Here is an 11,921-nt window from a genome sequence, read left to right on the forward strand (position 1 = left end):
ACTTTTGGCAAACAGTAGTAGTTAACTTTGCCAGTTTTGATGAATAAGGGGGTGAGAGGTCTGGAAAGGTAACTGAGACCAGACCAAGATAGGTCTTTAAAGATTAGTAAAATTTTGGAAAAATGAGAATAGAGAGATCGAAGTCAAAGTTTGTGTAGAGAGGAGAAAGACAGAGAGAGAGAGATTGCTTTAAAAAATGGGTAGAATTGGGCAAGTTACTTGGAACACCTCTGTAATTCATTAATGTTTTTATTGTCTAGCAGACCCATTATATTGTGAGCTTCATGAATGTCTGGATCACATCTATTCTGTTCACCAGCCTATATCCAGAACCTTGTACAGTTCCTGGCCCATAACATGCACTTCTTAAATATTTGCTGAATGAATGAATCATGATGATGGGAACCAAGTGAAAAAAAGATTCCAAGAATTCAAGCACAGATGACTGAAAGAATACAGAGGATTGTTAGTGCAGAGGTAACGAGTTTAAATTTTGGACTCTATGAGTTTGAGAAGGCTGTAGTGCACTCTGGTGTTCATATTTCACAAAAGTCGATATGCGGAATTGGAGCTCAGAAAAGCGGTGAGGCTGGAGTTTGTGGGACTGAGATTCATTAGCATACAAGTAACAATCGAGACCACGTGGGAAGGTTTTAAATGGGAGACACCCCCGGAAGTGGTGCCACTAAGACGCGAGTCGAGGAGAGACGTAGTACGTAGTACGTGGAGAAATAGCTGTAGTTAGAGCTAGGGCAAAGGACGAGAGCCAGGGGGTAAAAAAAGATTGAACGTATGAGACTGGTTTCAGGGAGATAGAGGACCGTACCAAGGAAGGAGTGACCATTTTTTCAGGAGCGGGAAACCAGCTACGCACGGTAAGACTGTAGAGACGTGTAATTGATTTGAACTTCCGGAAGTTGGTGGCTTTGGGGTGAGCGGTTTTAAAGGGTGCTGGGGAGTTAAGTCAGATTGCAGGGGTAGTTAAATTGCTTCAGCTTGAATCGCAACTAGTTTATGACCTTAACAGGTTATTTGTCACTCTGTCTTAACTATAAAATGGAGATGATTACCTCTTAGCATTATTGCAAGTAATAAGTTAATATGGGTTAGTGCTTAGAAAAGTACCTTGCTCGTTGTCATCACTCTGTAAAAGACTAGCTATTGTTAGAATGTCGCTGTAGTCTAATTTTCGTTTTAGGTCCATAAGAATGGAGGAACTGGATGAGCCGTTTCCACAGAATAGTGCGAAATCAAATAGTGAATAATCTTAAATATACTACTGAGATATGGGGGTTTATTTCACTGAGGATCGATTTTTCCAGAATGTTCCAGAACTCTAAACTGTTCTCTCTCAGTCATGCGCAGTATGGTTGCGCACCCTTCTCCAAGCTCCACCCTTTTTTCCAATAGCCTGCCGTGCAGGTGGGTCTTTTGTCGCGTTTCTCATTGGTCTTCAGCTTGCCTTGGCCCCGCCTTTAAAAGCAAAGAAGTCTCCCCAGTGGATCTTTTAGACAGATTCTTTTTTTTTGCTTGTCCGAGGGTGCGTGGTAGGAAAAGTGTGGATACTTTGAATATCTAAGCAAAAGCAAAGTAATTTTTTTCCTCCAAACTAAGTAAACAAATACCAAACAAGTGCATATATAAAGCGGAGGGGAGGTGATGGTCGGAACTGAAGGGAAGCGACTTAAGGTTGAAACATAGGGATCCTTTAAACAACGGACCAAGCTACTTCCGGGAGAGAATGGGCGGGTAGAGAATTCCGTGTGTTTGGCGGGTTTCGCTGCCATCCTAAATATTTGGTCCTCCCACAGCGGCAGGAGCCGGACACGTGAGTACGTGGAGACGCCGCCACTGTCAGAACTGACTACATCGGCTTCCCAGATGGCCATGGCTGTGGTGAGTGCCGGGACTGCGCGGCGGGCGCCTGGGCGCTCGGGCGCCCTGGCTCTAGCGGCTGAGGGGAGGGATGCGGGGGGCCTGGCTGCAGATCACGTGGTTAAGTGGCGAATCAGGGCCTGGCTCGCCGGGCTCTGGGGCGGGGCCCGCTCTCTGCAGACCCCCTCCATGCCTACCCTCCCGACCCCCAACTCCCACCCAACGCACGACCCGCAGCAGCCGTGCAGATCTTCTTCGGTGATGGAAAGGACCGTGAACTGGGAACTAGCGAAAGGCGGGAATATTGCGGTCTGTTGTTTATGACTTGCAGTCTCCTTTTCTTTATCATCTTCCTCTAACTTTTGGTTACCTAAAAAAGAAATGAAATGGGTTCTTAATTCGATTAATAGGCTGGACTCGGTAAATAGATGGGGAAGAAGATTCTTAATCTTCCTGAAGGAGAAAACTCCAACAGCGTTTCTTTTCTTCAGTTTTACAATTCTTTACAAGCGCCGGTGAATTTTTATGTGGTGTGTGAAAGTTTTCTAAGTACCGAGTTTTTCAAGTAGTTCATTGAACTTTATTCTTATTCTTTTTTTTTTTTTTCTTTCATTCAACAACTTTTGCTTTTGGCCATAATTTATCGCTTGAAAAGAGAACTCAACGCTTTCCTAACTTATTCAATGGCAAATCCTTCACCCCCGTTTTTTTTTAAGGTGCAGCGTTTTTTAAAGTGAATATTTTGTAAAATATTGAAAGCCTAAAGTACTTGAAGTACCAGTTGCCAAGGAAAGATTACAAATTTATATTAGAAGTGAGAAAAAAAATCAAATTCACTAACAAGGGATGAGTATGTCCTAAACGTGTACCTAAAAATAGTGAAAATTTTTAGAAATGGAAACTTTTGAGCTCTAACCTTTAACATGTCCAAATTTATATGGAAGAATGTGAACTGTGTATGGAGCTATGAAGTGTTTGAAATAAACCATTAGCTCTGTTGCTGGTTTTGTGTTTTTGAGGGGTCGGAGGGGTGATAATGCACACTTCTGAAATTTTTCTTGTAGGATTTTAAAACTTATGTAGATCAGGCATGTAGAGCTGCTGAAGAATTTGTCAATATTTACTATGAGACAATGGACAAAAGAAGACGGGTGAGTGTTATAGACTCTACTACTCTTTATTAAATACCAGGTTTTTTTTAAGCCAGCCATTCATCTGACTTGCAAAAGTGCTAACTGTGGACTTGTTCTTTAAAAGTGCATTGCTTAAGGAAGGGCTAGTAAGGTATTATGGAAGTGTGGGCTCTGGAGTCACATACCAGCTTTGTGTGTATGTAGCTCTGTGATCTTGGGCAAGTTGCTAACCTCTCTTCACCTCATTTTATTTTTAAGATGGTAGTGAGACTCAACTGAAATACTGCACTTAACATAGGACCTAACATGGATTTATTTAAATATGTTATATTTTCTCAGTCCCATCATTTAACTAATTTAGTTAAAACAGTATTTGTACTAGTGAAGGGATCTGCCATTACAAGGAATATTCCCTGATTTGTCCCTTTAATTGCATATTAATAGATACTTTCTGATTAAAGCTCACAGCTGTAGCTGGCACTCACAGAGTCCACATGGCTTGGATACTTCTAGTCTTCAACAAAGCAACTTCTCACTTCATCAGTTGTTTTTTTTTTTCATTGCGATTTATCCCTGAGCCATATCTTCTAAGTAATTTCAGTATGTGCTTGAGTCTTGCCTAGGTCTCTTATCAGCAGACGACTGTATTTTAGAGAACTTTCTGTGTGCTGCAGGTACAGAAATTCTTATCTCTAAAAAACTTTTTTTCAAGGCAGAAGATAAAAGAAGTTCCTAGTACTGATGTTTGATGACATGAGACAGGGGCAAGGGATATGATAATGGGTGTTTATTGTGCCTTGCTGCTTTCCAAAGTAAAGTAGCAAAAAAAAGCAAGGCAACATAGTTCATTACCAGAGTCAAGGTATGTGTTGGCTTTTTAATCCGAGACAAATTTTAGAATTTAGCAAATGATCTGTCTTGTGGCATATTAAGCTTCTGTGACTAACTCCTGTGACGAAAAAGTTAACTGTTGAATTTTGCCTTATTAGAGCCTTAAATTATTTGACTTATCAAAAACTCTGCTTTAGCAAGTACTTGTGACTCTTTGGAACTAAATATGTGGTAGTGGTAAAAGGAACTACTACTTCCTGACACATACAACATTAAATGGTTCAAACATTAAATGACTCATGTATATAAATACTAGGATTGAAGTGATAGGTAGGGCCTGATTAATAACTTTGTTAGTTCTCAGAATTAGAAAAGGGAGGGAGACTAAAACTGGTTTTGGGCTGCAGGTGCCTGATACTTGTGAGCATTTAATTCTTTTTAATACAGAAAGCAAAAATTTAAAACTCGCTTCCAGTTTGGATGTAAAGTTTTCTCATTGTAGCTAAAGAGAAATATGAAAAAGTATATTTAGTTCCTAGTTTATTAAGAGTAGGTTAATATCTATTTAAGGCCAAGATTATAAGGGAGACATCTTGTTCACGTTGTCTTCCAGTGGAAGAGGGCAGGGGAGTAGAGATGGAAGTTGAACAATGAAAATGTTTATATACCACCTGTAACCTTTCAGTTCATTTCTATAAAATGCTTACCCAGAAACAAAAATATTTCCTTTTTTATATTTTCTTTCTTTGTAGGCACTGCCCAGGCTCTATCTGGACAAGGCCACTTTAATATGGAATGGAAATGTTGTTACAGGCCTGGAAGCCCTAGCTAACTTTTTTGATGTGTTACCTTCTAGTGAATTCCAGGTCAATATGTTAGATTGCCAACCAGTTCATGGTAAGATCATGGTCTTTCAAGGTACTTCCTTTGTTTTCCTTTAGTTCGCGCTGAGTTTTAACACCAGAAGCAGCAAGCAACTTTTAGTGGTAGGAGTATACTTTTCTGAGCAAATCCAGTATTATGAAAAATTCAGCTGTCAGACTTTTGGTCTGTCTTTAGATCTGTCTCACTCCAGTGGCTCACTAGTAAGTTTTGGTGGATTATGTGATTATTGCTTATTAAAAGTTATGTGTGAAATCGAGACGAAGTGTGATTTTTTTTAATGGAGAGGAGCAGTTACCTATTTTCTCTAAATAGCTGCTTTCTGTGCCTTGAATGTCTCCAGAGAAAAATTATGCCATATCTCCGATTACCTTACAACTTATTAAAATTTCACAAAAGAAACTTACTCTGTTATGTGAAAGGATGACTTTTGGCGAGACAGAATTAGATTCAAGGTAGATCGATGCCGTTTTTAAGATTGACTTAGGTGGGCCCTAAGTACTTAAATAGTAGTTCAGGGTGATTTCTTTTTCCTTTATAGTTCTTGAAAAGAATAGTGGCTTAAGCAAAATAGGAAAATGTTCTGTTAGAAACCCAACGAAATATTAATATACAGGAACCAAATCATCCTATGCTAAATATAAGCTCTTTATTTTAAAACTATAGAGTACCCAACATTTTTCTGGATGGAAAATAATTTTAGAATCTTTGAAATGATTATTTAGTTTTCTGGCTTTGGGCGTGCATGCTCATGAGCATGCTCAAAGTAAAGAAAGTTTATGAAACTCTTGTTTAGTGTTAGGTTCAAAGCAATGCAATTTAAGCCTGAAAATCTGCTTATTTAGAGATAGAAATCAACCTCTTTTCTTTTTTTGTGTGTGGGTGAAGAGCAAGCGACTCAGGCCCAGACTACAGTTCTTGTTGTGACCAGTGGAACTGTGAAGTTTTGTGTGGAAGATTGCAAGTGATTGCTTCCGTTTTCAAGATTGGGCTAGTAGCTAAAGGGGGCAAAAGTCCATTCTCCTTTGGTCCATTAGTTCCAGCAACACAAATTTATGTGAATTAATTCATTTCATTGTGGAAGCACTATAAACTAGTACATGCTGATTTCTTTAAAATTTGTTTTCATAGCAGCACCTTTTCTAGCAGCTGCCAGTTTGGGTCATTGCCCTTAAGAGCTTTAATGATAGTTTTTTACATGCCTTATATACATTTCACTAATAACGTTCTAATAGTAATGTTATACACCCGTGATCTCTGTACTGATATACTCACTGTGAGCCCAGCGTATCGCAAAAATGAAGCCCTTTTATAATACTGTCTATGGGATATCAGCACAACAACACTCTGGGAGAAAGTGCAGTAGTTTTTGTTCTTGTTAGGTTAATTTTGCGTTAGAGCACATACCTATTTTCAGTAAACACTGGTAATACACTTTAAGTATAAGGTTTTTCAAATCAGTCCAATGAAAGCATTACTAATGTAGGTCTGCATAACTACTCTGACATAATTAGAATTACACGTAGAGATATTCAGTAGTCTTTTTGTTAAGTACTGTTTTTTATGTTGACGTGTTCTTAGGAAGTGAATCTACTAGAGAGGTCTAAAATATTCTTAGTTGATACATGAACATTGGATACATTCAGTGACTTCAAAGCAAAACTTCTTTAAAAGATTTTTTTTGGCAGCTCCAGGTTTACATCTTTAGGCAATGAATAGTTGTGGGACCAATAGCTTTAATGGGAGAATGAGGAGTGAGAAATACAAAAATCCAAGGTTGGCCAAAAGTTAGGTGGAGTGGCCAAATGAAAAGCTTTTGGTACTTGTTTTCTACCTTCTAAAAACATAGCCTATTTTTATTTTATTATTATTATGATTTACACCTACAGCACCTGGTCTTCCTAGGTGGTCTCCCATCCAAGTACTATCCAGGCCCGACCCTGCTTAACTTCCGAGATCAGACGTCGGGCTTGTTCAGGGTGGCATGCCATAGACCATGGACCATGGCTCCACTGGGGCACGAACCCAGGACCTTCTGCGTGTAAAGCAGACATGCTAACTGCTACACTATGGAACCACGTCCAAATATAGCCTATTTTTAGGATTTAAGTCATTAAGGTAATATCATTGCCAAATGGTCACAAGTGTCACTTTTGTTCTAAAAATGATTTTTAAAGATTTTTCCAGTTTACCTCATTATCAATATATATCTCAATATTCAAGAACTTATGGGGGGGGGGGTAAAATGTCAGCAATAAACCTGACCCTATAGCAAGGTCTGACAGAAAGTTGGAAACAAAGCCATTGCTATCTCTTTCTCACACCCTTAACTTCTAAGTCTTCCATGTGAACTTCAGGCCAAAAGTCTCCTATATATTATCCACCCCCAAAGTAAGTGACTTGTTTCCTGTGTGTCACACCATCAACTGCGTTATTTTTTATTGAAGATAAAATATTTAATTTTATGATTTGTTCTTCCATATGGCATTGTGAGCAAATTTGTTTTAAAACATGTTCCTGTTATGTGGCTCTTTGTCTTTTTTAACAAGAAAATAGCAGCAGATCTCCATAAGCCCCTAAACTTCAAAAGAACAAATTGATTCATCGAATGTCTCGATGTCTAAAGAGAAATAAATAGAGCTTTGGTTTTTAGTTAAACTTTAAACGTTTTTCCATTCTTGAATTTATTGTTTTAAGGCTTTTAAACTAGATGTGCCAGGTTTGCTTCTACATTGCAACTCAGTGTTTCTTATCACTTCATTAAAAAACCAGTAATTCATTTACTCTTGCCCCAAACTTTACACTAATATTTCTGGTATGTTAACAAAATAGAATTAAATAGGAGAAGGGGGTAGAACTGAAATTTAGAGCACTCCTTCTTGTACTAATCAAAGCGTATGCATTATATTTTATTCAAAGTGAGCTTATTCTGAGTGGATTGGCTTTTTAAAACCACAGCTTTAGCAACAACAATCAGAGTGCCCAAACTGTGTCCTTTTCCTTATGAAGAGCAATCTCAAATAAAAGCTGCATACAATAAGCAATAACTGAATTGAGTGGTTATATACTATTAATGGATTATATGTTTTAAGAATTGTATATTAATTGCTTTTTCCAAACTATAACTTTTAAATGGCTGGAACTACTCTTATATGGACTAGACTGTATTTTTGACATGCACATATTTTTGTAACTTGAAAAAAAATAAAATTTGCCTTGATAAGATTTTCAAGTTTGTTTTAAGGTCTTTTGATTTTTTTAATAATCAATGGCCTCTTGGATTGATGAAATACAATGGATAAAAATGGTTAAGAATCAACTTATGTATGAATTCGTAAGAATTAGTGGAAGCAAAAGGCTATAATCTTGAGACTAATAACTCATGACTCAAACTCTGTCACCATGTTATTGGTATTTCATGACTAGCTCATGTGTCTGGAAGAGCCACAGACCCTATTTTTAAGCCTGCATGTTCCTTGGTGAATAGGAATCATAACATTTTCCTAGTTTTTGAAAACTACTTAATGTATGGTGTGTTTAAAAAGATAGTCACAATGAGGTTAAAGGGTAAGTGCAGTGTTTGAGAAAGGAACAAAAGTCAAAAGCCAAGAAGGTAGTATGATTTCTTTTAATCTGGAATGTTGTTGGAATGACTTGCCTGAAATTAGTGAGGTAGAAAATTTGATAGAGGGGGATTTATTTTTTTTTTATTTTTGTTATAACATTTATTATAAGGTAGAAAAATATAGATGTGCTTTAACATAACAACTGTAACATATTTAGGCAGAAATGGTAGGGCGTATTTGTGTGTGTGTGTGTGTGTGTGTGTGTGTGTTTTTAACAGTTGGCTCTATACAATAAAAACATTTCACCAAAATGCTACCAAACTCCGCTGTATTCTATTAATATTTGCCCTTTGCCAAATGCAGCTTTCTGTACAAAAGATTTCTCGGTGACTATCAGTGGGCTATATAGGTCAGTCTTCCTAGAGAAGCACTAAAAAGTAGAGAAATGTCGAGTATTATTGAAATAACATGTCAAGTGGAGAATCTTAGGATACAGCCTAGAGACAGGATTGAGGTATATGCATCCTCTACATAAGTGGCTTTCCAAAGTTTTGCTCTAACTCACTGTAAGAAGTATAAAATGGTACAACCCAGTACACAGTTGCATAAAAACAACATAATTTTATGTCCAAAGTAAAACTCATGCTTACTACAGCTGACCTTCGAACAATGTGGGAGTTAGAAGTGTTGACTCTCCCCATGCAGTTGAAATTCCACATAGAACTTCTGACTTCCCCGAAACCTAACTACTAATATAGCCTGTTAACTGGAAGCCCTACCAATAACATAGCCGATTAACACATATTTTGTATATGTATTTATACTGTGTTTTTATAATAAAGTGAGCTAGAGAAAAAACCATACGGAAGAGAAAATACATTTACAGTACTGTACTGTATCGATACTGTAAGTTTACATCATCTGTTTACAAGATGAAAAAATCCACATATAAGTGGACCCACAAAGTTCAGACCTATGTTGTTCAGGGTTCAGCTCTATTTGCACTGAGTTTCTGGTATATTTTTTTAAATGCTGGTCATAGCCAGCCAAATTGTTTTTACAACTTCGTAATGGATTGTACCAGCAGTTTGGAAAACAGGAAAATGGAACAAGCATAATATTTTCACTTTCTAGTAAGGGGAAGAGCTGGCTTCCCAAAAGTGGTGCCATGTGTCACTGATGTCAGCCCAATTTAGAAATGATAAAAAACGTCTTCCTCTCAGGCATGTCATTTGTGGAGGGCTATGAAAGGCAGTACTGTTTTCCTCCCATTCCTTACCTTGCAATCGAAGTTCAGAGTTAATAAAGCAAGTGTTTAGTCTTTAGACAGAATCTGGGAACAGGATGTGTGGCAATAAAAAAGTCAAAACAGGGAGGAGGCTGCTGTATTTCAGATGAGAAGGCAGATAATTGAGAAGGCATTTCAGCAGAATCACTTTTGAACATGATTTGATACCAGTTAAAATGTATTTTGGTCTTTTTCATGTGTGTTTTTTTCCTTTCTCTCCCTTCGGACACCCCAAACATCTGCATATCAACCCCCCCTGGTTTGACAAAGGATGTGGTAATCTCTACGATGTAAATCCTGGTCCCAGACCCCAAGAAGACTTGTATTCTAAGGCCATTCTGTCCCTGCTGTGCTTTGTGACCTCTCTTCAACTGTTGGATGGAGATTTGCCTTATCTGCCCCACCAGATGGTCGTGAGGATCAAATAAGATAACAAATGCAAAAATATTTTGAAAAATACAAAGCGCTGTACAAATACAGTGGTTATATTTTTGGCTTGCTTATTGGCTTCTCCCTCTTCCCCAAATCCTGTTTCTTATAGGGCAAAACAATTGATAGGGACTGCCACCCATAACCAGATACTCATTCTAAACCTTGCCACTGCCTTTACAAAACATATCCAGCTCTGCACAATGTCTGAGATTAGATCCATCTAGATGGAGATTCAGAGCCTTAAAGAGAAGCAAGGATAACAATTTTCAAATGTATTTTCAAAAGGTCTTTCTAAAACAGGAAAAAATGAACTGGGACATTATTGACTTCAATTCTCTTAATCAAGGACAGAAAATCAGTGAGAGGAGACTGCAATACTTAACCAAGTATAGGTGGTATGGTCTGCCTTGGAGCCCTGAGCTGCCTGAGGTGGCCAACATGCTCCTTGTTCTGACCCTTTTGTGTCATTTCTGAAAGAGCCTTTAGGAATGATTTCTCTAATAAGCTCATCTATCCGTCTGTGACAACCAGAATTCTCAGTGGCCCAGGCCCAATCTCAGAGCTAATAATTCATTGGCTTTGGATGTTTCTGGAGAGAAAAGGCAAGCCTGGGATAAGGGACCAGAGGGGAAATTAGCTGGGGGGAGAGGTGGGACAGTTGGGGAAATTGTGCCTTCCAAACAACTGAAAATAAAAGGAGAGGTAATGGGAGAGAGAAACCAGAAAATATAGCCTCCCTTGAATAGGAAATTTATAATCACTTTGGGAGAGAAAGTGTTAAGAAAGCCCTTAGAAGAACTGCAGCTGAAAAAAGCGTACACTCGAAAATGTCCAGAAGACCAGTGGCAAAACTAGGATCTAAGGGGCCTCTTTCCTCCATGCACCCCTTTCCTTCTGGGGTCCTATTTTGTTTTGCTTCCCAAGATCACCACAATTGCACTCTGGATTTATCCCTCAAGTCCCACTTCCCATCCAATCCAAACTTCTTTGCCCTAAAAATCATTCCCTCAGGCCCCACCCTTCACTTTCAAGTTAACTTTGGTAACTCATAAGCTCACTGTGGCAGTGATTGACTTTTGTCTCTTGGGGTTGTTGCATTTTGTCTGGAAGCAGCTTAAAGAATACTATAACTTGAAGTAATGGCTCACTAATCTTAGTTTTTCAGATATACACTTTGAGTGTGAGGTATTAAAGGAGTTTGATTTGAAGACCAGAAGGATGATTGGTGCCCCTCAAACTATACCTTGCATAAGGTAAACTATATGTCATTAATCATGGGCTATAAATTAGCGAAGCTTATAACCTCCCACATATCTTACTGATTATGTGTTCTTTTGACTTCTGTTGACTGTGATAAATGGCTTTCATTCCACTGCCACTCTCTCACCTAATTGTTAGTAGACTGAGAACACTCTCAAACTCTAGTTGTGGCAGCTAGAGACACTGCTCAATTCACCCTTCAAGCTAGAACTTTCCACAAATTCATACTTACAAAATAGTCACAGGGATGTAAAGTACAGCATGGGGAATATAGTCAATACTATTGTAATAATTATGTCTAGTGCCAGGTGAGTACTAGACCTATCAAGGAGATCACTTCGTAAATTATATAAATGTCTAACCACTATGCTGTATACCTGAAACTAATATAAAATAATATTGAATGTCAACTGTAATGAAATAAACAAACCTGTTGATCCTAAAAACAAACAAACAAACAAACAAAAAAACAGCCAACAGCCTCCAGTTGCAGCGCCTGCAGGATCCATTGCAGTATTTGATCCAAGGCCATGGTCTTCTGTTGCAGCCTCTAGCCAATGACTGAACATGGCAAGGATGTTAAAGCCAAGCCATTTCAATCCCTTGCAGAACTTCTCAAATGCGCTATCTCCACTCCATAGTTCTCCCCTATAT

At 38.3% G+C, this 11,921-nt stretch overlaps 1 protein-coding gene and 1 pseudogene across 1 annotated transcript; one reads left to right on the forward strand and one right to left on the reverse strand.

The window, feature by feature from the left end:
* The first annotated feature begins 1,717 nt into the window (after nucleotides 1-1,717).
* LOC102879117 (NTF2-related export protein 2) lies at nucleotides 1,718-5,689 on the forward strand. The gene is made up of 4 exons (XM_006922716.3): nucleotides 1,718-1,896; nucleotides 2,940-3,026; nucleotides 4,592-4,736; nucleotides 5,610-5,689. The coding sequence occupies exons 1-4, from the start codon at nucleotides 1,882-1,884 to the stop codon at nucleotides 5,687-5,689; spliced, it is 327 nt and encodes a 108-aa protein (XP_006922778.1). The 5' UTR covers nucleotides 1,718-1,881.
* Nucleotides 5,690-6,601: 912 nt separating this feature from the next.
* On the reverse strand, nucleotides 6,602-6,716 carry LOC112471774 (annotated as a pseudogene).
* Between the last annotated feature and the right edge of the window lie 5,205 nt (nucleotides 6,717-11,921).

The sequence above is a fragment of the Pteropus alecto genome, unplaced genomic scaffold (assembly GCF_000325575.1).
Source record: "Pteropus alecto unplaced genomic scaffold, ASM32557v1 scaffold589, whole genome shotgun sequence".
NCBI classification, from domain to species: domain Eukaryota; kingdom Metazoa; phylum Chordata; class Mammalia; order Chiroptera; family Pteropodidae; genus Pteropus; species Pteropus alecto.